Source organism: Strongylocentrotus purpuratus, unplaced genomic scaffold (genome assembly GCF_000002235.5).
Source record: "Strongylocentrotus purpuratus isolate Spur 01 unplaced genomic scaffold, Spur_5.0 spur5_scaffold_10, whole genome shotgun sequence".
Lineage (NCBI taxonomy): Eukaryota > Metazoa > Echinodermata > Echinoidea > Camarodonta > Strongylocentrotidae > Strongylocentrotus > Strongylocentrotus purpuratus.
The window spans coordinates 10,989,936-11,016,171 of NW_022145595.1; the positions used below are offsets into that span (position 1 = coordinate 10,989,936).

Below are 26,236 nucleotides of genomic sequence, written 5' to 3' on the forward strand. Positions count from 1 at the left end.
AAGGACATGATTAGGATATGTTTCCATTTCAATCAGTGCATGCTATCATTGACTTGCTATAAAAATTGATTCAGCATGTTGACATTGAATGACATCGTAGTTGGCTCTTGTTCCGTGAACGCTTTTGTCAACCGGTAAGTGGTATAATTTTTTTTTAGATTTATATCATCATGCTGTTGAAATCTAGTAGGCATAATGTTAGCAGATAAGAAACCTAAGGCTTTAAGTACTTTCTGAAAGACTAGCGCATGAACTTGGTTTCGAGACCGGGACTATCCGATTACGATACCATAGCTCTACCACTGAGATTATCATTAAGGTATCCCACACATTACTCAAGAGAAGAAAAAAATGGGTGGCTGTTTATTTTCTTCCATTGTTATTGTTGGTTTGTTTGTTTTTGTATTGCGGAGGTTTAAAAAAGGAACATAATTGTGATGATGCAGAAGGATATATCTCCAACCTTGGGGCAGCATTGAGGGGGTGGCTGTGGGCCAGAAAACTAAGATGTGAAGGAGAGAGAGTTCTCGGAAAATAATTTATCCACCCCCTCTCAAATATAAATTACCCCTATCATTATGCGTGGGGTCATGCTCATACGGTACATTATTGCAGCTGCCCCCCCCCCCCACCCCCAATAATAATAATGGCATTAATATTGTACACTGCAGCGTTTGATGCTAATAAATAGGTTTTAACCCCCTCCTTCCATCCTAAAAATTGATCGACGCCCCTGTCCTCGTACACCCCTTCACCAGATGTTGGAAATATCGCATCACTTTGAATCATTCCCCACCATATTTCATTCAAATGGAATGATTCAACGCCCAGTTATCTGCATACCGGTCCTGGGCGGCGGGGCGCTTGATCCCAACCCCGCGCTCTCGAACCCAGCTGCGCCCCTCATTCGGTGCCGGCCACCAGTCGGTGAAAATCTTGGAAAAATGTCACCCGGGTTAAGTTGATTTCCAACATTTAGGTCATGATGAATTTCGCTGCTCCCGCACGCTTTTGAAGTCGCCATGGCTTTAACAAGGTGATAAGGGATGGCAAGTGTTGAATGATTGACAGCAACTAAACGACTGTGGATGACTCAAATACGCGTGGCGCGATTATCATACTTGTATAATGATTGTATTCTTGCCTCATACATAAACCTATAGTATGATAAACTTCTTGTTCTATCTCTCCAAGTACAACACAAAAATCATTGTATGCTTTTAGAAAAGGGTAACACTATAGTTGACATGCAGTTTCAGTGGCACACAAACTTTAATCTCATTCACAAAAATGTATTGTCTACAGAATAAAGAAAATAAACCGCAGTGGAACGATGATTCAACATTATACATGGTAAACTATAAAATGCAATGGAATGGAAATTTACAACTTCTTTGTCTAGGCTATACTATTTTTGCTTTATATGCCTCCCATTTCTCTTGAAGAACCTTAGATTGCACACTTTACGTAATCGAAGAAAGAAATATGACATTAAAAAACCCATGTGGATTTGTATACATTAAGAACTATAGCATGCCAAATATTCTTATACATGTAATTCCCCCATGTACTTTATTTTCATTTGCCATGATTTTTGTGTGTGCGTGCGTGTGCGTGTGTGTGTGTGTCTGTTATTGTTCATTCTCTATCCAGGCTCTCTAGATCTTTGAGGGAATTCACTGTTTCTCTCCCCTTATCAAAAATGACACAAAAGAAAGCTCTTCTCGAAACCATTCGTCTTCAAATTACCAGGAAAACCATATGTCGCCTGTCATGTAAATCTACATATTACCGTCAAAACAATTACTTATGCATAACCATACTCGTGGGCGTAAGAATTGGCGTACTTTGGTTAAGATAAGATCCTCCAATATATTTCCAAGGCGTGCATCCCCTGGGGAGGGGAGGGGTCAACCCTCCAAACGCTACATTCGCGCCGTTTTACTCACACTTGTACATTCATTCAAGAGCAATTTCACTTCTACGACGTAGTCTTGATTTCGAAACCCTTTCACAGATCGTGAGTTGAACTTGTAATAAAAACTGGTAAAAATGTACAAGCAAGAAGCTATACTCTCTCAAAACAAACAAACCAGAAAGGAAAATGAAACGGTAAAGAAAAGTAGGCACGTGACCTGTAACAGCTGCTTTATTTTCGGAAACTGTAAACTGGTGATTTGTTTTTATTCTCTCACTCTTGTCCTACAATGTCGTTGGACTTAGGACTTGGACTCAAATTCAGATTCATAATATAGATGCAGTGATAGTATGTTAGAGTGTACATTGTATAATCATACGGTCTACATGTCATGTGTATAACACAGGTTTGCGTTTTGCACAAAGTAATTTTCTCAAACTGTCACTCTTTGTCTTGTTCATCTTTGTTCTTTTTTATGATTTTTTTTTTTTTACTTGTTCCATGCCAGCAGCGATAGTAAATGGTTTATGGCACAATCATTATTGTGTCAGGACTATTCTACCACCATTCTTCTTTCTGTCAACGCTTAAACAAGCACCGGGGCAGCTAAGGAATGTGAAAAGAAGAAAGGGTTTTATTTTCTACCTTAACCACAAACTCTGGGAGAATTATACCAGCTGCGCGCCCTTTTCTTTACTTCTTTATTTCTTTCTCTTTGATGTTCTTTTACTTTGTGTGGTTCCACTCTCCGTTGTTCGCTTTATAACAAGGTAAAGTATGTTAAACCATCATACAGGTCACTGATGGCGGCGGGGGGGGGGGGGGAACCGGCCCCTGTCCCCTTAAGACCCAAAATGAGGCCCCTCCCAAAATTCCGCCCTAAAAAGCGTCAGAAAATATTCATACTTATTATATAATCAGTGTGATTTTTGTAATTGCTTATAAGATTATTTTCAGGACTGACCCCTCCCCCCCCCCCCCCCCCTCCCCTCCTTAAAATCCCGGTTTCGCCCCTGATAGATGTTGGCTGTTAAAACACAATCTGTGGCGTATCCATTGATGGTTATCCTTACAAGTTGAATCCTTTCTTCTTCTTTTCTTTTCTTTTTCCTTGGGTGGTGGTGGTGGGGGGGGGGGGGGTCATTAGTTACAACGGACCATAAGATCTTTGGTTTTTATACAACATTTTGAAATTGTATAGGCCTGCTGGCTATGGCGCATGTATGTGTGCTTATTATGTGGGGTGCGTGTGCGCGTGCTGGTGTGTGGTGTGAAATAGTCTTCACCTTATACTTTGCGAGCAATTTCTATAGGCCTTTAATAATTATGTAATCCAAAGCGATGTGCATGGGCTAATACGGGGAACATTTTTCACTGTTGAAAGACGGGAGGGCGTTAACCCTATACAAAGTGGTGTGAATTATACACCAGTATACACTCAGCAAACGTGTGAATTGTCTGCATTTGAGGTAAGAAAGACACACTTTACGCAGACAACATTTATGATAGCATTTCTCAAATTCTAGATAATGCCGGTGCAATCAAAAAGAGCAAATAATGGGCATTGGGTCGCATTTAACAATCCGATTGCACCTCGTTATTTTGATAATAGGGTTTGTTTGCAGAGACTACGTGCAATGTCACAATGACAAAGATTACACGCCCACGCAGAAGTGCACAGTCGTATGAATGGAATGTAGAGGTCGATTAGTTATGTTCAACGTGTATAATGTGTGTCGTTACACACGCGTAATAGTTCCTTTGAAATTTATTAATTTACTCACCGCACCTGACTTCTTGAATTAATAATCGTAAAGATTTTAACATCCCTCTCTATTTGATATTTTATTTTTCAATGCTATGAAAAATTCGACGTAATTCAGTGGGTGAAATATTGCGCGGTTTCGCAGTGCACTGATTTTGCAACATGATAGTTCGACTGAAACCAATCTGAATACATGTATGTATGTATATTTGTAGAGGGTGCGTGTGGGTTTGTGTATGATGTATCTATATATATTATGAGAGTAAAGTGACACAAATTATTTTCCTTCTTCAATTTCTCACATTATACTATATGTTTCACACATACACACACGCATACAAACATGCATGTATAAATCTCCCTACGTTTGATCTGTTAGTTGACCAATCATGTATGTAATTTTGTTAATGCTGAACCCCTTACTAGTTATCTGAATCACTGAATCCATTTATACCGATTCGATTCATTTAAATCCAAAATTGAATTAGAAATGAACATTGAGTCATATTGAGAGAATCGAAACACCTGTTCCATAATTCTTCGTTTCAGATAATTTGGGGTTAATAAGTTTAAGGACGCATAACGTTGGCTGGTTGGTATGTATAAGTGGGAGGGTGGGATATTCAGATGAATACCCCTAAACAATCCTGTACCGTCCTAACTTTATTATTCTTCAGTGAGATCAAACAAAATCAGAAATTGAAAGTCAAATGTCTCAAATTGTTGGTGAATTCATACAAATCTATTTTAGCCGCCTCCTCACTAATATCCTGTTTCTTTTCCATTATTGCTACTAATTCTTTCGCTTTGTTATGATATTGATACATAATTTTGAAGATTCCGAGGGCCTGCATGTCTCCAACCCACTCATGCAAAGCTTCTGTATCATTTTCATATTCTATAAATCGAGTCAGGTGATTCGGCACGTGATCTCAGTGTAAATAAAATTTAAATGGCTGATGAATACAGTTTGACAGTAAATGCGGTCGTGGACAGGTTCGGTAGACAAAATAAATTTTTCCTCTAATTAAAACCCTTTGAACTTTCTGTGTAGGTGTCTACTACGTAGTTGCCATTTTCAGATGAATTTTCTACAAACAAACAAATATATCTTTCTTAGAACTCTTCTTGGAGCATAAAGATATGAATAGATCTAAGCAATTTTGATATTAAGTCAATAAGCTCTTTGCGATGCCAGAATTTATACAGTCTAAACATCATCGTACAAATGTAATGTTGTAGATAGGGAACAAGGTACAATAAATTAAGCTCAGTTATCACATTCATTGACATTTCCAACGTATAGTCGTCTACGGCAGTTTTTGTAAAATAAAATACTCGCATAGAAAGTCATAGATTTGTACAAACTTGTTTTCCGCCATGTGTATAGCTTTTAATATGCAAAACAAACCAGAAATAATATTTGACTAATGCTGTCAGTGTGTCAATAACAGACCTGCGTGATACTCAAGCGGTTCGAGATAACATTTCTATAATTGACAAAAAATGCCGTTATCGTGGTATAGCAATGATCCCACACTGATTCATTTGAGGTGCTTGAGAATGGTGTTTTGTAAATTTGATTGAAAAGCTAGTAATTGCATTTTTCAAGTGCCTTCTTCCTGATTCGTCAGGGACAAAAATGGAAACGTTATTTCGTTTCGCTAAAACAATAATTCCAATCATATCTGAAAAAGTGACTCATGTTGATGTTACCACGTCTTTAAACCTACTTATTATTTTGAAACGGAAATGGCGGACTAGAAATTTGTTTATGATACCTTGCACTAAATAATACATTGATAAATAACTTTTTTATAAGGTTTAGCAAATGGATGCCTTTTATCTCTTTTTGGCAATTGTAGATGTAGACCATGCATCAATCGGCGTTACGACCTCCAGAGGCGCAGAGATACTATGCCATCATACCCGCCATCATAATGTGTAAGCTGTGTTACTCGTCATGCTCGTGCTTATCTTAAAATACCACTCATTATTTATGCTTCGAATTCTTGGACCCAAATTCATCGAGGCCCACACCTTAGAGAAAAAAAAGACAAGAAATTTGAAGTTCAATTTCAACAGCACGTGGTGTATGCTCAGCGCGACATTTGGTAACCCACTTCGATGCTCCCCATTTCCAGAAGATCTAATTACAGTAATGACAATACCGCGATGTGATGGAGCGCAACCGCAGCGAAATTACGCTCGCCCACGCATCTCCAAACTTTCAAGACGGTAAAGTTTGTTGACCCCATTCTCCGTTAACTTCTTCTCATTTTTTTTGTTCTGAAATTCTTTCATCCATAACTCCGTCCTCCGCTCCCAAGGGGATTTTTCCGACAGTCATGTGACGAAAATGGCGTGGGCGGATAGCACGTGCTTTTTTACTGTAGTAACCAAGTTACACCATGGACCTACTAAGGTTACACCATGTGGAGTGTACAGGCTGTACGAAAAGAGCCTCCATGCGGGACTTTTCATTCTCTTCCATGCATCTGTCATAATATACATGTTCATCCCTTGTTTGTTAAACATTTGCAATTCATCTGATTGTCATTATCGTCAACATCCAACTTTTCCTTGTCCCTGATGTTGCAATCGCGGGGGCCGAGATCTTCAAGAACGTCTTTGAGACGTTGAGTCATCAATGACAATGGTGAATGACCCCCCTCCTCCCTACCAGCGGTGTGTCAATGATTGTAATCGAACAACGCACTGGATTGTTATGCTATGCTTCAGAACCAATGCCTCATTCATTACTGATAATCGTTCATACTTTAAACACCACGTACATCTCTGCTTGCATACAACTTCTTCTTCTTTATTGACAAAATGTTCCAGCTACATCGCCCCTCCCTCTCCGGTCAATGCCCCCTTCCCCCACTGAAACAATGAACCCACATAGCAATGTATTGATATGCGGCACATCAAAGAAATGAATCATTATTGATTCTTACTTTCGAAGAATAAATTGATTGCATAATGTGACTTACGTTCACATCTTGTACATCATTCGAACAAGCCTGTATCCCTTTCCCTTATTTCTCAATTTTCGCAACTTTACCACAGCAGGAGAGAAGAATTTAAATTGACTTTCTTTGTATCGCCACTCTGGGAGAAAGGTCCTTTAAATATATTCACTCAGATAATGACTTATTATTTCGACACCGTAACCAATTAGTTCTCTCAAAATGGATGATCAAGTTTACCATAATTTTCTGCTGAAGCGGAGCATGATCAACGGCTGACGAAATAATGTCAAATGATTGAAATCCCTGTTTTCAAAATAACTCGTTATCGTTTCACAATACGTGCAGCATCATTACTAATACATTACCATCCCCATAGGAGATCTTAGCGACGAAAATATATACTGAAAATGTTACGGAGATCAAAGACCAACTCGGATAATGACTAATTATTTCGACACCATAACCAATTAGTTCTCTCAAAATGATCGTTGTCTGACGAAATAATGTCAAATTATTGAAATCCCTGTTTTCAAAATAATTCCTTATCGTTTCAGAATAATAATTGCAACATCATTACCATCCCTATTAGAGATATCAGGAAAGAAGAGGAGCACGATCGATGTCTGACGAAATAATGTCAAATGATTGAAATCCCTGTTTTCAAAATAATTCCATTTCGTCTCACAATAATTATGTGTAACATCATTACCATCCCCATAAGAAATATCACCGACGGAGATTATACTGAAAATGCTACGGAGATCAAAGATCGAACACCCACGTCATATTGTATCTTCATTATTGATATAAACATCATTTGTGTATACAATATACATTTCATCCTGCTTCAGGTAAAATAACAACACTGGTCTTATAATAGCAGAAATAGTAATCGAAGAACTAATTCTTGTTATATCCTCTTCGCTCCTACTGTTATCGAGGTCACACAATCTCTAAACACACTGTCTTTATATCGATCTTACATTAATATATCTCTACAATTTATTGTTTAACACTTTCAAAGTCGCTACAAACTGCAATTACTCCAAATATATCAAAATGTAGCGTTTTAAGATTTAGACCTAGCAATAAACACATTACACTTTTGTAATAATTAGTGCATACATTATGGCTATAACCAGCAACTTGAAGTAATTAGTCCCAAGTGAAAATTAGAGGTTAAAAACCATTGGATTTCGATGTATCCATGAATTAATATGACCTTTTTTTCATGCATAGTACTTTTTTGTTCATTTATGCCATAATACTTTTTTTCCTGCAACAAAAAGAAAAATCTTCTCGAAATGGAACTTTGTGGTGATCTTTGCTTTTCCTTGAGGCCTCCAAAATTACTCGGTTGATGATTTGAAACGGATTAGAAGCGCCTGATTTGCTCTCCTGTTGCTACACTCTTCTTGATAATTAACCGCATTATATGACTGACAACAGTTACTAACCATGCCACGCGCGGCGGGGCTAGCGGTGTACCAATGTTTTGGGACCAACTACCGAGCCTGGTCCAGTACCAACAGTGTCCCTCGACCATCTTGATGAGACCAACTGCTGAGTTTGGTCTGAGACTATCTAAGACTCAAGACAAGGTGCATCCGTCACTCAAGGCCGGTACAAAAATATCAATGCCAAATTAAGAAAATGTTATTGTTCGAATAGACCTGCGGTTCTATCTATCTTATTATTCAACTTTCTCATTTCTTTCAAGTTAAGAATATAAATGAATCTTCCCAATACAGTATTTGGTATTGCATCCAGTAGATACGTTTTTTCGTATACATTTCACTATTTGGCGTAGGAATAATGGATACCAAACTGTCTTTTTTTTCAATAAAATATGCGGTAGGCCTTTGAAAGTTACTGTAAGAATAATACCATATATTGGTTTTATATACTTCTCTTATTAGTGTACGTCTATATAGAACTCAGTAAAGGCATTCGTGCTGTGCGGTCAACAGACCATCGCAAATTCTGTATTCTGTCTGTGACAATGGCACATGAGTTTGTGACCGACTAAGGGGACTGAATAATTGGAACAATTTTTGGAAATCTGACTTCAGAGTCAGAACACACACGGAGAAAATTTCCCTAAATCTTCTACACAAAAACCGCTATTGTTGATATTGAATGCTAATGGTTAAAAGCAAAAAAAGAAAAGAGAAAAGAAATACCGCAAAGTTATTCAACTGTATCATTCTATAGAAGTGTCCTTACTTCTGTGTGCTAACAAACGGACGGATTTTCCTTGAAACTCAAAATCAATTTTGGTGCCTTTGAGAGATCTGTCCAGAAACAAGCTTCACTGTAGCCATACAATTTTCTGGATGTCTATTTCATTGTGACAATGTAATATCACAGCATATTGAAATGTATTCAGTTATTAGAATTCATGACTGTGTACAAGGAGTATCAACGGATTGGCCCGTGTACGATTTTTCCATTTAAATCATTTTTTTTTAAAAACTAACAGTGACACATTAGATACCCAGTGGCAGTGTTAAACATCCATTGAGGCACATGTTGCAATGAAGCCAAACACTGCTGCCATTCATAAAAAAGAACGAGAGAGAAAAGACGAAGGATAGAGTATGAAAAGGCCATTCCAGAATCATGACTGTACTCCGGCGTAAGTCTGGTGTCCTCATACTTATAGCCGATTTCGCGGAAACGCCGGGCGGGCTCAAATCCCTTGAGTGGCCAACACAAAAGCACGCTGAACAGTGAAGGTCTCAATCTAAAACTTGGTCTACGGTAATCGGTTACCATACGAAGGGCATGGACCTATTGCATTTAAGTCAATTGCATATAGGGACTTAATTGTGGCATAGAAGATTATAGTAATTTTTAGCTTAAAATGTTTCAATTTTCAGACACTACATTGCGGTAGCCGCGATACATGACTAAACAAAAACGGAAACTGCTATTATTAATGCGCTTTATCTTTGTGACTTACACGATATAAATTATAGTAACAAATACTCTATAGATTTACTTGTGTTCTAATCAACCTGCGTTTATGATTTGATAGACGTTTAGCTTGGTATTCAACTCTTTAAATATGTTTTGGCGGTTTACCGTTTAATGTCGAGATCGAATTAATTATCACATTTGTAACACTCGTGGTAGAATGTTGGTATGATCGGACAGGTTTGAATTAAACGTAAAACGTTAGAAAGTATAACAGAGTTAAATGGTGATTGAGTATCAATCTATCGACAATTTAGAATTGATTTATTGTTTTGTTTGTGTCACAATCTATATAATATGTAACTTATATATTTTTAATACGTAACTAATTTAGAAAGTATAAAATATAGTTGAATGGTGATTGAGTATCAATCTATCGACAATATAGAAATGATTTATTGTTTTGTTTGTGTCACAATCGATACAATATATAACTTATTTGATTTTAATACGTAACTAATTTTATTGTATGTTTTGATTAATTACTTTCTGCATGCATCAACATTCCGAACGGAGTTTTCAATCTTGAGAAGCAATACAAATAAATACAAAAATATATTTGTCAAACCATCAAACAAAATTGGAATTAAGAAGTATTACGTTGTAAATAAACAAAATATTAATTTATAAAAACAATTAAGACTACTGGACAACTTTCTAAACTAAGTTCTACGAATTGTCTCTAAAAATACAGGACTGTATATTGAGCTTACACTTTTCTTTTCATCGAGAGCGGACTCAAAAAAAGCAAAATCATCTGATATCGTTCGATTAGTTTTTTTTTATTTTGTTTTGTTTTTACATATGAGAAGAAGTTCTCATGTCCTTTTTTGTCGGTCATCTAATTAGGCTTTTAATATTCATAGATATATATGAAAATGAAAGAAGATTAATTTGCCAAAAAATCCAGGAGTCAAAACTTTCCAGTCCATAAACAGGAATGGGATGTTTTATCATGTGGTCATAAGCACGCATACCATGTGATCCAAAACAACTTTTTAAAATGTAGAAAATATGAAGAAAAACCCAATCATGACTTTGGGAAAAGGAGGATCTCTCAGCCAACAGAGGAAGTGCCACTGCCGTTTACTTCCGGTTCATACAGGGTGGGTGAACCAATGTTATTTATTGTTAATTATTGTTTTGTCTGCTGACTATGCTTTCAGGCGAAAGTGAAATATCCTATTTTGTTATTTATTTGTTTCTTATTAATTAATTGAAATGAAGGGTGGATTTTTTTTCTTCATTTGAGTTTCACTTCATAAGAACACTATCGCCTTCAAAAGGAAATTAAACAGGTAAACATTGATAATAAATATGGTCTTTATTATTTCTTTTTCATTATTCAGTCTCGTTGACGGTTGAAACTAGTTTCATGAAGCAGGTCCGTATATACTATGACGCGAATTTTATTGTGAAGATCAAAAAGAAAGACATTCATTTTCAGGGATATAACTCTCTATTTTTGTTGTTGTTTGTCAGTTATTTTTCTCTCTCTCAAAACGTTCACAAACAAATTTTTCTTATTGCTATGATTTCTTTTACTTTATCTTGCAATTCAAAATTAAGTTCCCTTCAAATTTTGACCGATATTTTTATGATTGGATTTTTTTTTCTCGAAAAATAGTTAAACAAAAATCTGCTTTCATTACAGTCAATATTAAAATACATCTTGTATAGTCATTGATAGACAATTATATATTTTTTTTTAATACGGAATTTAACAATTATGCATTGAGCTATTTCCGTTTTAGATATTATATGACAAACGTTTCATGCACGTTATTGCTTAACTAGAAATGGATTATGCCACACACATAACATTTTACCTAACTGTACCACACATCACTTCCAGAAACATGTATATAATAATCATTATACACTTATTTTGCACTTCAGTCAATGGATGGTTGCGATATGAATTAAGTACCTGCATCTGCATTGAGAGTATGAAGATGCGTTCCCTATGGTACATGTATTCATAAAACACTTTAATTTGCCATTTTACATGTTTATTCGTTCAATCACTCAAAAAAATCACCAGAAAATGATCACAACTTACTTGTGTGGATCCCCTAGATGCGTTCACTATGGTACATGAATTCATAAAGCACTTCAATTTGCCATTTTACATGTTTATTCGTTCAATCACTCAAAAAAAATCACGAGAAAATGATCATAACTTACTTGTGTGGATAGCCCAAGCTCTGAACAGGCAGGCGTCCTTGTCCCGACTCCACCCGTGCCTTGCCGCGTGTTTCCACGGGATCTTCACAATCTGCCTTTCCTTGTCAATCCAATGCAATCCCTGAATAGCCTGGGTCTCAATCATCTTCCTGAGCCATTCCCGTAGCCGAAGTCGTTCTGCAGGTCGTACAATTCGACTCGACGACGATGCCGACATCATCGTACACGCGGCACCGCCATGGTACGGGCCGGTTGCCGACGACGTCGGGTGAGTAGCCGCGGAGATCGTCATCTGTGGTGCGTTGAAAGGCTGGCGTGCGGAGCTATTGATCGAGGTGCCGGTGTGAGTGTGTGGCGTTTCGGAGAAGTTTGATGCAGTACGTCGGGACAGATCTGACGGTACATGTGTCATAATCAATCCAGGCATTTCGTTAGGAGTCGCCGGAAAACGATCGGTCCTGCAGTAAACGGAAATATGAAACATAATCCTAAACTATTTCTCAATAAAAACACGTCCAGCTGAGAGTGATAATCGAGCATCAACTTCATACAACTGCCTCGGGGTTAACTGCACTGCAGTCGGGCAGCCCGAATCACTTTCGGCTATCACAAACTTACTCAGTGTTGGTTATCTTTAATGACTCAATCACTATCAGATTATTTCATTACTAATCATCAAACAAATGTCTCTGCCATAGTGGAAAGTTTAGTGGATTATCACTATCAGTGAGACAACGCAATGCGTGATTCAAGTTGTGAGTCAAGCCCATGCAGTCTCGTCACCATCTTCACTTCACAAACGCACGCCCATAGTGTATCTCTTCCTCGATAGATAGACCTCTGGACTTCAACGGTAAACGAAAAGCTTCTACCAGTACAGCCTAGATACCAACTGATGACGTCATGAGCACATCATCGCCACCCACACCCCACTCTCCCACCTAGAACTGTTTAATCCGTGTTGGATATCCTACGACATTCCGAACGAGAAAGTTAACGCAGGGCGCTCATCCAATCGGACATGCAACATTAAAGCAATAATCGTCACGCCTCGCAATAATTCATTGCGAGTTCGAGAGCCTCTTGGCGATTGGCCAAAAGAATGATAGAAGGGACTCCACATGCGCAATGACATGGCTGGTGGGCCGCCATGCACAAGTGAAAGTGAGTTAAATAGGAAAATATGAAACATTTAGAAAGAGAGAGAGAGAGAGAGAGAGATGGAATAAGAGATGATGAGTGTGTAGGCAGTGATATGTGACTAGTGTGTAGGTTTGGGAGAAAAAGAAACGCAGCATTTTTTTAAAGAGAGGTGGAAAAGCTGTGTAAACTTTAAGAGGCCGCCAAGTTCACATACCTGTGGTTAAACTTTAAGAAATCTGAGAAGATTTGGTGAACGCCTATGAAGATTGCGAAACCCAAGCAAAAAATTCTACCTTCTATTTCTTTAATTTAGTCCTGTCCCCTACTTTGACGAAATCATTCCCAATAATTTATCTAATTTCATTGAATTATCTTCTCTTGAAGAGTCTTTAGAATCTCAACCGTGAGTACTATCTAAAATGTGTTTGAGAACATTTATAGCGAAAATATGGAGTCATGCAACTCGACAGATGCATACAATGCGCAAACCTTAGCTATGATTGTTATGATTATCATTATGAATCTGAACATGTAGGATGCATACTTCTTGTATCATATTTCATTAAAGAATCTTTAAGACACCGGATATTATTTTACTGGTCTTAGGTAGGACTGTCTATGTTATCAAGCACAACTAGAATGTTCGTCATTCTTGTGTCATATTTCGGATATCCTCATTAGGATTTTCAGACATTATACGTCAATTTCATCACAATGATGTACTCAACTTACATCCAAGTCAAACTCATGTAATGATACTGCAATAAATACCTTTTCAATTTGAAATACTTAGTATAACTTTTGCAACGCCCCACGAAATAAGCTTTTATCTCTAAGTTATATACTCCCCAAAATTGAATGTATACCAATTCAACAGGTATTTGTCATAAACATGACAAACTCAAACATGATTTTTGATGTTCAAGTGACTAGAGACACTTTTGATTGTAATAGTGTAGGCTAAATTGCAGCAAAACTAAACGTATGTATACTCGTATTATATCATGGTGGGGTTTGAATATGTAGCATTTCATTTCACAAATATCTAACATTAATATTTGTGTATACAGTTTCAACTAAAAAAGTTTGCATATCATTAAATGCTCCTGATTAGAATAAGTATAGAAATGTATTGTAACTAAAGAACAATAAATTGTTATTGTATGACCTAGAAAACATAGTCACAACAGTCAAGTGCTTTAAACGGCAGTGGTATGAGAACACATACACCTGTATTACAACTTAATTCTATATGAGATAAATGGTGACAAGAGTGATAATACATACATAAAATCATTAATATAAAAGAGCATGATGAATATGACGAGGTTTCGAACAAAGCTTCATAATTCAAGATACATCACGCAAACATAGTTTGTTATCAGCAGATGTTTGGTGGCACAAATGACATTTCCTTTGAAGTCGAACCAACCGAACATGACGTGCATTCTTCAGGGAAACCATTTGTTCTAGGAAATACACAAAGACACTACACATAAAGACGAGAAACATAGCAAACTTCTCAAAATGGCGGTCCTTGTGGTTGTGGTTTGCACGTACCTCGTTGTGTTGTATTCCTGCATTTTGCCTCACAGTCACACAGCAAGGAACAAAATACTGTCGTTCTGTCAAGCCACCAAAGCCACCGCGCCTTCCAACCAGGAAAGAAAGTCGTGGATCGAACGGCGCTTTAAAACTCCAAAGAAGGTACACCAGTGAACTGAAGAAATACATCCATCGTGCTCCAAGTTCACATTATTGGTTGGGAAATTAGAAATTAGTAGGATAATATGCTCGAGTAAGGAAATATCTGAGACAAGATTGTGTTTTTGTTGCTGTTCGAGAGTGGACGTCGGAAAAGCAGACGATGTGAACCAAGTTGCCGAGTGGTGACGAAAAGTCTCGAAGGCCGCCGATCTTTACCAATCGCTCATGTTTGGTCAACGAAGAGTCGCCTTTCACTTCGGGGAACCTTCACTATAATTTCAAATATCTAAGTATGAGAAATAGTTTTCATCATGTCACAAATTGTTCGTCAACGAATGTTATTCCATGAGACGACATCGCCGTTTATAATTAGCCCGCTCACAAATTGTTGACGCTCGTTCACTAACAGAAAATCAAGTGCATGAAATATCTTTTGTCCAGAAGAGAAGGTGGCCATATTGTTCATTTCGTTCATCTAAATTGGTCAAACATCTAACGTCGGTAAGTCCAATTTCGGTCCAAGTCCAAGTATTCATTCACTCGCCGAAGGAGCCATGAAAATTATTCGGCGCTCATCGAATCACGTGATCACTCAGTGAACAGCGCTAACAAGGGCAAGACCCAAAGGGCTCCATTTTGAATTCAACATATGAAATGAAAGTGATTAATTCTGAAGCTTTGTTTGAAATATTGAATCGGCAATGCCAATCATATCCAAAGTCAAATAATTGATGAAGACAAGTTGAACTGTTTTATCGCTCGACGGCTAAAGTAACAATCTGCTTGGTTGACGAGAAAGGCGAACAAATTTGTCATCGCTCAAATCATGTCCTATTTCGCGATTGTCAGCTCTAAAATCCTACATTCCGCTTGATTCAAAGAAGTAGAGACCACATGAACACCAAGTCAAGGAAGAAGAGAGGAGAACTATACACGTGTTAGCAGTCCGACGACTGATGAATCACTGAAAAACCAACCATCTGCTTTGTCATGTTCGAGATGACCAAAATCCAAGATGGCCGCTCAATTACGGCGATGACGAATCGGCCGCGAAATCGAAAGAATCACGAGTGTTCATGGCTGCAAAATGCTTCTTTATTCTGCTGGGTGGTGGACAAAAAAATGATTCTCTTTGTTTGATTGGGCTCGAGATTCAAACTTGAAACAGAAAGTGTGTTTGCTAAGATCTCTACCAGTCATGATATATTTGTTTTGTTTCCTTTTCGGGTCCTTATGCCCATGTATGGAACTCAATAGGACAAGGGTGTACTTTCTTTTGTTTTGTTTATGACCATATACATACATATATTACAATATTTCAATTTCACTGCATTACGTAGTAATGTAATTATGTAATAACCAGATCTTCACTTTCCAATACTTGGATGGAACCCAGTATGCATAAATATCTCTAACCACTACTATGGTATAGTGATAGCTGGGAGGTTACTACGCAAATGCCATGTTCTCATTTAAATGAACCCACATTTCTGTATTGAACTAAATGAAAGTGACAAATACCTTGCATACCAAGCATACTTGTAAATATAAGAGTGAATCTAAGAATGTCCCCCTATCTATAAACTTGCATAATTACATTTGCCTTGAACGCACTTATACAAAATGGACTGTGAGCCCCGATATACCTTACAAAAATAATTCTCTAGCTTTTTCAATTCTGGCGGTTTGAAATCAGTTTGCCTTTTGACAAGGGTGCAGTATTACCAAGGAGATTTTTTCTCTTTGCCTCATCAGAGGATTTTTTTAGGTATACATTCAAAGATACAATGATACAAATCAGACTTACATAATCACAAAAGCATCATAATTAGCATAAGAAATAATCGAAGCCAATGAGTTATTATTATTATTATTATGGCTAGTAACACCTTGGTATTACTAATCACAAAGGATAACTTTGAGTTGATTGCGTGAAAAAATTGGGAACAAAAATTATTAGCAATTGATGTAAACAAATATATTACATAATAATTTGAAACTTACAAGTTTATTTGTGACGTCAGCATTCCATCCCCTGGCTGATAGTTATATAACATATCAAAATTATTACAAAGGTCCATGATCCAATATGAATTCAAATCGAATCAAAACTGTTTATTTCAAACAAAATTGTGTAAGATCCCAGGACTAACAATCAATCAATTCCACCAGGTCCTTGCAAGAGCCGCAAAATCTCGCCATCAACTTTCACTGGTATGTAACTCAAATTATTTCGATCCATATTTATACTGAAATAATTAGGTATGCATTATCACCAGTCGTCATTGCATCGTGATGTTCCAATGACCCGGATGGAGCAGAAATCGGCACAATTTTTTTTGTTTTTGTTGTAATGTTGTTGTTGAGAATGTTTTCTCCTCGTGATGTGAGTGAAAAACATGGGAAAAGCTGACAAAATTTCCACAGGTTGATTAAAAGTGCACTCCTTTCATTTTCGAGGGTTTTATTTCACCTTCTTTGGGGAAATACCGGGTAATCTTTATGGAAAGTTGTTGATTTTCTGTTAGACACCCACGCATTTTGCTTGTCTCATGATTTACAACAAAAACAATAATTCATACCGAATCGACCATTTGTAGCCCGTACTTGGTCACATGGCTTGGGAAGTTGCTTGGTCTCTAAAATTAATAAAGTATAAGTTAATAAAAATTGAACATATCAATGTGTTTTATCAATTCGTTCTTGTTCTCACTATAGTGAGGAAAATCCACACGCAAATTTATGCGATTTTCATTCACTACCGTCACTTCGTGAAAATAGGGACGAATTACTGCAAATTTCATCTTGGATAGTGGGGAAAACAGAAGTCATTATCAAGAACTACAAAACTTACACTTTGATTCAGTGGGAAAACTGTCCAGGCCGATTTGAACGTTCGCAAGTATTTGAATTTTTACGAGTGAATTAAGTTGCCTCTTAAATTTGTAGAAGGACAATTACAAACGTACAGCAATCAACTTTAAGTAATATTTCGTTGAAAACCGTTACGCATGTAACCTTTGCGATAAGTATGAGTATAATTCCATTCCGATTGCACTTTTATCGATTTGAATTATTCTGTCCATCCAAAATTCATAAAAATGATGGTTGTTTTCATGGTGCCATTTCAAATTAACAATTTATCTATGCGCCTCACAAACCCAATTTATCATCTAAAAACTAGAAGATTAAATCTTCATTAAAAGGGCCGAGAAGTAACCACTTTTTAATACAACAATGTGAACATGCTGGATCCAATACTAAAGAGGTTGAATCTGACATTTAAAAGTGTTAATCTGCCATTTTGAAAAATTGGTCTCTCTTCCTTTTAGCTTTTAGCATAGTAAACACAATAAATATGTTTTAAAGTGCCTCTTAAATGATTCAACGAAGTACTTTCATTTTTTTAATCAAAGTTTTCTTCTTTACTATTACAAATATGATGATTTATATTTCCTATATTCTACCGTTAATAAATGTATAATGATGTTAGCTGTTCGTTTTAATATGTTGCATAGGTTGTTTTCCCCCGATATTTTAACCTACCTCAAAATCGTAATAATTCAGAGGAATGACTCAATAATATAATAATGAAAAGGGAAGGAAAATTAATATTTGAATGAATGTAAGGCAGATGCGTGTTCCTATAGGCACCTGAACTCTGCATATTTTATTTCTGTTATATATTTTAAGAATTACCCTCGAGTTTACATCTGTACTTTGAATTAAGGCAAAAAGGCATTTGGGATGATCAGTCAAGTCTCACTTTGATTTTCACATTGACAATTTACAAAAGTAATACAATTTCTTAGAAATAATGATGTCTATATTTGTGTCACGTTTTTACCTTTCCCCTGATTAGCCAAGTTTATAATTTCGACGAATATCATCTAGGGCAATAAGCATAAACCTTATGATACTACCTATATTCATAATTATATGGAATATTTTATTTTGGATAAAGCTATTGTAAAGTCTGCACAATAGTCGATGCGCTTTTGGTACTGCATTCACGATTTCTGGTTTTCCTAGAAAGGTTGAGACGATTTTGGATTGTCATTATTACTGTTTTTCCGAGCCGCCATTACCTGACCTAGTTTGCCACTTTATGAAAAAGAATAATAAGAGCAGAAACAAGTTTTCTTTCTCGCCAGGATCAATCTGAAGCCCTTTCCAGAAAGGTATGTACATATTCATTTTGCCACTATGAACAAAATCTTGTCTTAATAATAATAATAATAATAATATTCCGCTTTTACATAGCGCCCAAAACATTGATAAGACGATGTGTCTAAGCGCTTTACAGATATTACCCCGATCATCAGATTCAGTCTTACCCGCACACAATGTATGCACATTCTCCACTCCCAGGTTTTATGTCATCAAATTATCACATTTCATGGGGGAATGGTACAGAATTATTCCTTTATATTTGTATGATTTTTTAATTTAAATGAGAGTTCCTGCAACGACGGGCAAGGAAGTAAAATAACTTCACACCTAATAAAGCCAGTTCAGTTTACAGCATTTCCATTTTATCATTGCCATGTTCATAGAAATAAAGTAGCTACATTTGGCATGACCAAGAAATAACGTAAATAAGATGTGAAATATATATATATCTTTCTTAACAGTTTGTCCATGGACAACCCGGTATTAGAATGTTTTAATTACAAACTTATTCCATGTTTTACGTAATTTACATCCGAACTTAAATTTTCAATTGACATCGGATAAGTACTGCAAACAACAATACACACTGCAATCAAATGAATACAACTGAAAAAGAAATGTTTTGTAAATTTGAGGTTTAAACTATAACAAAAATATTTGGTAATTGAAATGGTTCACACTTTCCAATTTCGTAATCTAATTGTTCAAAATTGTTTAAACATTATTTATTGCAATGTATGTACCATGTATATTGTTTAAAAAAAGGCCGACCGGGTTCATACAAATTATTTGGAGCAGTGTAAATATTTTTGTATCTAGTTCCGGTATACTCTTCTAAAATGCCAAAGTACCCATGCAGAAACATATTAGAATTCGAGGCCTCTCTACTTGGAAAGACAGAAACTTATTAGTCTATACAAAATTATATTTACATAAAGAAAATATGTCTATTTTGTCTGATCAATGCGACAATTCACTGAAATTTAATTGTACCACAGTTAACCCATAGTTGCTCGTGCATACGTGTATTTGCCTAACCTATAATTATCTGACCGTTTCTGCGGGTCTCCGTATTCTTCTTCGCCATTCACCATGAGTAACCAATGGATAGCTTTAAAAAGATTGAATATTATCCTTGTCCTTGCCATTCTATAAACCTAGTGAAGTGAATCGGATGGTCTGTAAATGAATTTTCGTGCAGAAATATTACAAAGATTGCACAGTTTGAATAAGATAAATTCCAGCGAGAAAAATAATAATACTACCCGGCCTACTTTTTGCGACTTTTTTCGCAAGGATAAAGTCTTGAATGTATACGAATATCAAAGTATTGAGTTCTGAAAGGTTAAAAGAGCAATTACTCTTGAACCTAGGAATAATATTCAAAGAAAATAATGAATTATCTATTTACAGTTTTCACTCCCATCCCCAACATTATTATTTTTCTGTAGGAATCATTGAGCTGTATAAAGGCTTACCACGCCTTTAAGCTTAGCTTATGTGGTAATAATTCTCCTTGATTACCTTACGTTAGCAATACAATGTAAGTACTTAATGTTGACGATGAATTAATCAAAGAATTTTTTTATCATCATGATTTATGTTGCAATTAGTTTGTAATTTTGGGAAAAGGCATGAAGAAGACAAAAAATCTAATAATTAAATAGTCAACATAAGCTAGTATGGCATTGATTACACAGACAGTTTGACTGTTTATGGCATGTTAGGAACGGGAAGGCAAACGGTTGTTATATTCAGGTATTTTATTTACCATTTACCTTTGATGGTCAAATCCTGTCCTTTATGTTTACTACCACTAGAGCTGGGACAGAAGGCTTTTTGCCACAGTTGTTAGGTTAACCTTTTCGGTCTGTTAATGGCGTTCCATTGGGTGCATAATCAGTACTTTTTAAATATACTTGCTCAATTGTCCTTTATCTCAATTCATAAGTATTTTCTTTATTGCCAAATAAAATAATAACAATAACAATAATAATAATAATAATAATAATAATAATAACTATCATAATGATAATAATATTTCAGCCCTGTATCTTTCATGTATTTGAGTTATAATAAAGAATAGAAGGGAATAATTTCAAGATTTTTTCTTGTTCCATGAACATAACGACAGGATAAAAATGTAGTCATTTATTTTTGTCAAAGTTATACGGCCACAAGTGAATACCGAAGGCATAAGGTTATTCACTTTAATTTTGTCTTCAATTTCGTAGCAATGTCAAACATTTGTAGACCTTATTGTGCTTAAAATGAACGCAGCCCCAAAGTTGGGCTCTCACATATGCAGCCTCGTATTCCCTGGAACAGGCTTGAATATATTTTATGTACTGGAACAGTTTCACATAAAATCTAAGAGATATAATCTGGTCATCAATAATAATGATGAACTGCTGTTCAGAATCTATGCTTACAAAGCCTCAGATTTTAAGAATAACTATCAACTTAGCTTCCTTTTCGTTGAAAATATCAAAAGTATTCGGCGTCAACAATATTATGAATACGTCTATTTACTTTCAGTATGATTTTTCAAAACCAATGGCCACGCAACGATTGTGGCAGTGCAAGGGGCATTCTTGGTACCACCACGAGGGGGCGCTGCGCATTCTGAGAATACCCTGGCTACTGGGCCATTGTATGATTTATACAAATGAAATTGGAATTGTGATTTATTGGGGCATTGTAATTCATTGTACTTGGTGTAGCAGTGCGTACAGGAATTTACTGCATTTCGCACGTAATCCACAATTTTTATCATATTTGATGTCTCTCTTTCTTTTTCTAATTTTCTAATTTCTAATTTCAAATTAAAAAAAAAAAAAAAATTGTCATTTCTGCGAAAATCGGATCGCAGGGGGATTTTGTGTAGTGTACGTTCGACATACCCCTGAAACATTGACGCGCCCTTTTCCTAATAACTCACATGTCAATACACCTTTCCATAATTTAAAGTTGGAGTGGGCGCAAATACACCGTAAAAGTACACTTTTACTTATCCTTGTTTACAGGTCTTAACAAATTTATGTAAAAAGTCAACTCGACAATATTTATATCGTGAACTTCCTCCTAGTTTGTGGAAAACCATTTTAAAATAGTTTGTTTACAACATCGTCAAATGGTACACTATGCAAATAATTCGGGATAAACCTTCGCATGTTACTATTTTTATTTATTTACTCTTTATTTGTGTATGTTTTTTAGACTGTAGTACAATTGAATGGCATGTTTAGATCAGCAACTAATAAACGTGCACCATGAACAAAAATGGTTGAAAATCTTGCAATGGATTAGAACACGTATTAATGATGACCCAATTAGATTCATTTCGTCATACAGCCGAACTACGTTTCACATTTAAATCATTTGGCTGATAACAATTATTGCGCCATTTTCACTCAGTGTTACTTTTTTTAAAGTTTCGTCTGATCTAAGTGAGAATCTTTTATTTATATGCTTCTCATGACCACACCCCAACCACTTCTACTTTGTGTTTGCCTCTGTATTTTCTTTATACTTCGCAACTAGCAATAGTGATGATGTCGCAATGTTATCACAGACACTAATCCATATTTATACATGTATATGACAATAAACACAAACACCGATTCAGATTCATAACTAATAATTCGAACAAGGTCACAGTAGCGTATAGCTTATGTCCGGTGATATAGGACTCTAATAGGAGGCGCTAGTTTCGGATCGGGGGGGGGGGGGGGAGGGGGGCATTGATATTACGAGGTGGATAAAACACAAACCGAAGCATCAAATGGAGTTTTGTAAGGGTCGAATAGTTATCTTCTCCTCTCCTCCGTCCCCTCTCTTTCTTATTTTCGACCATTCGATCCGGGATTGGAGGGGGGGGGGGGGGGGGGGGGTGGCGTGCCCCAGTTGTTACGCCACTGCTCGTTTGTACAACATAGACTTCTACCATTTTCAACACTCACATAAAGTATGGCTTATCCCATACAATGTATTCTGGCATAAGCTTACGTACCTTTAACTTATTTAAGTACTGGACCTGTTGAAAAAATCTTTTGTAGGCCCATACAAAGTGTGTAACCGTACAGCAAAATATAACACTATACCAAGACCATCATGACATCATATACCTTACATCGCATCATTACACAGACATCACGGTTAGAGCTACTATCTTACGTTACAAACAATAACTTTCGAAAATTATTTAACATTTGCACACAATAAGAAACAGAATTGCCCATCGAAATGTGTAATCACAACAAAGTCATATGAACAAGAAAGTACATCGGAAGACAATAACTTTAAAAATGCTCATAATAGGGCATATAATTACACTCAACAATGGTTGCTAAACTATTCAAAACATGACAAATATAGACTTGGACGCATGTAATACTAACATAGATCGTAGGAAATATAATAGCATTATATATATCTGGGGCTAAATGCTAATTATTTCATTACACTCAAATATTTAGAAGCTTAACTATTATCATGGATTCGCATGTAGTGGCAGGACCATTCTTAAATGGTGTATCACCGTTGATAGGTCAGGTGAACAATTTAACAATTTATGGGCCGACTTTATGTTATAGCAGATTTGAGGAAGACGATTAATATCATTTTCTTTTCACGAACGCATCGTTTCATTGAGTAATGAATTGCTAATTAAATGAACGCGAAACACAGATACAGAGTGTTCTGATTTACAAATGAAGAGACTTACAAGTTCAAACTCCACTGATATCACATTCTCTACCAAGCAAATTACAAGTGGTTTCACCTCCATCAGTAGTTTCGGTGATAAACTACACGGCAACTATATGCTAAACTACGAACTACCTCCATAATCTATTACGAGCATCAGCTGAGCTGTGCTACCTGTAAGACCCGCCCACGTTTTTCATCTTTTTTATGAATGAAATTCTCGAGAGCAACTACCTACATGTTCCAGCAGATAAATAAGTTGGACAGACTAAAAATAATTAATAATCAATTCATACTGTAGTGAAAAAGAAGGATGTTCATAAAGAGACTTTTGGTTCACTTACCAAGTTTATTCCCAGTTTTCTCTAAACTTTTCCAAATATCCACTGACTTTAGGGCATGCAACAAGTCACAAGCAAGCGGATCGGGCACCAAGCTATCTGCCTCGTCTCGCTAAAACCACAACCGTGAGTCAGCCAGAGTCAGCTGGTTTATATATACCGATGCATCGCCGCTACTTGAAAATATCCTTGAAAGATTATACGTTGCGCTGTCCATCAAAACTTACGCCGCGCCCACCTTTCTGGTAAAACCCGCTGCTAAATATAAACGCCCAATCACAGCACAGGATTTCCGTGAGAACGAAGATAGCTTGTGAATATCGATACTTGATCCACGCTGATTGGCTGCAGACCGGAAACTGTGCCCATATACGGTGGTGGATCGGTTCCGCTCTTCCGGATTACCAGGAAGTCGTAATGAATGAAGTTTGTCATGTGATCAAACGTCATAATAGGCGCTCAGCGGGGTGCATTCGCTCTATTGGCTTACTGCTTGTTATGCAAATAGCATTGTCCCATATATGGGGTTGCGGAATTATGAATGAACTTTTTTCGCTATTCTCCATCGACCTTCCAGCTGGCTGTGTGCTATCTGCGTTGTATTATCACCGGCGGCATACAGTGTGCGTTTTCTATAGGACCTTCGCTTCGCTAACATAAAAGCTCTGTTTGACGAAGCCATTAGAAATCAGCAGATCAATAAAAAGTTATTCAGCTCTTGCGAAACGTCATAATAGCTGTCAGAAAGGGTGGTCGCAATGAATAGACTAAATATATCTTCCAGTCAAACTTGATGAAATACCATCCGGAATTTTAATCTACCTGTGCTGATTTGAAAGGAAAATTGTACATTCTTCACTCCATTTGAAATGTACAAATGTACAGAAAGGCAATGAGCATTGCTTCCAAGTCACTGTAACTCTTTAGTTGCAAGCATTCCTTCCATAATCTATTTTAATCTAGGGTTAATTTTAGGATGCACTTTGCACTCCATCATTTTTAGGCCTACATTAAGTTTACTAGTAGTTACACGAATCTGTATTCGACTTGTCACCGTGGGTGTCACTATTACCTGTTGCCTATAGGCCCCTACTTCCAAAACCTCTGTCCAGGGTTTCGTTTTATTATTTTTTCTGGGCTTTAATTGATACGCGAAAAAAGGAGTCACTCAGAGGTACTTGTATGATTCTAATACTACACTAATAATTTCGACAGTGAATAAATGATTATTATTATTGGCAAGAGAAGACGCATTTGCAAATGCTGTAGAGTCATTTATTTTATTTCATTTAAGACTCTGGTGATACAGTATGCTTTGAAGCGCCGATGTATATTAAAATGTTGCAAAATAGTTCCAATGCAGTAACTAACGCGACGACAGAGAAAAAAAATGCGTGTGTACACAGATTATACATGAACTTGCGAAGAAATAAACATCTATGTACAACAGCTTTGGAAACTCTCGTAGAAATAAATACAATGCGAAAGGAAATGAAAAAATAATGGTTGCATAGCTTATATCAAAGCTCCCCTTTGCTGTTCTCCCTTTTAATATCTCTCTTTTCCTTTCGCAGTATAACAAAAATATATATATTATATATATATTATATATATTATATATTATATATTATATAATTATATATTATATATTATATATATTATATATATATATATATATATATATATTTCAAAGGAAATCAGATTTTTTAAAAGCTTTGGTATGTAGGTCTAGGAATGTTGATAAATCCAGATTAAGTGAAGCAATTTTATGCTCATTTACTGGTAAATTGTTACTGTTTTCCTATACTAGTGTACTTTGGAAAAACAATTTTGCCAATTAATTACTAAATGCTGTTTTCCTATACTGGTATAGTGAAGTGACGACAGGAAATATCAAATTCCGTTATCTTGATATTGGAAGAAGTCCAATGCGTAATTGTGTTTATATCATCAGTGTGTTTACTTTTGTTATGCAGTACCCAAAATTCTACAATTTGCCAATTATGACTGTATTCATAAGTAAATCCAAAATGAGAAATAGAGAATGGACAGACAAGAGACTTTCAGAGAGGTGTATTTTTTACTAAAGAGAATAAACTTATTAAATTGAAAGAAGAGAGAACGGGAAATTCATAAGTCGGTGAGCCAGTGAGAAGAGGGGGGGGGGGGGGGTAAACAAATATGGGACACATGCAGAAAGAGAACGGGGTAGGGAAAGAGAGAGAGAGGTGGGCTACACGGAGTTATACTAAATGAAACAAAATAATGTAGGCCATACAGGGTTTTCCGAAAGCTGCATCGAGGTAAACCGGAAATTCCAGGGGGGGGGGGGGGGGGATAT

At 36.4% G+C, this 26,236-nt stretch overlaps 1 protein-coding gene across 4 annotated transcripts in view; it reads right to left on the bottom strand.

Moving 5' to 3' along the window:
* LOC575472 overlaps positions 1–24,056 on the bottom strand; it is a 35,126-nt gene extending 11,070 nt beyond the window's left edge. Inside the window, exons 1-2 of one of the 4 annotated variants that reach the window (XM_775871.5) lie at positions 23,899–24,056; positions 11,825–12,282 (exon numbers count right to left, since the gene is read on the bottom strand). In XM_775871.5, the coding sequence (XP_780964.3) occupies positions 11,825–12,251 (427 nt within the window). In that variant the 5' untranslated portion in view covers positions 12,252–12,282; positions 23,899–24,056. Of the gene's footprint in view, positions 1–11,824; positions 12,933–14,527; positions 16,245–23,898 lie in introns of those variants that run through there. The other 3 variants (XM_003723572.3, XM_003723573.3, XM_030979471.1) reach the window with 3 other exon arrangements.
* Between the last annotated feature and the right edge of the window lie 2,180 nt (positions 24,057–26,236).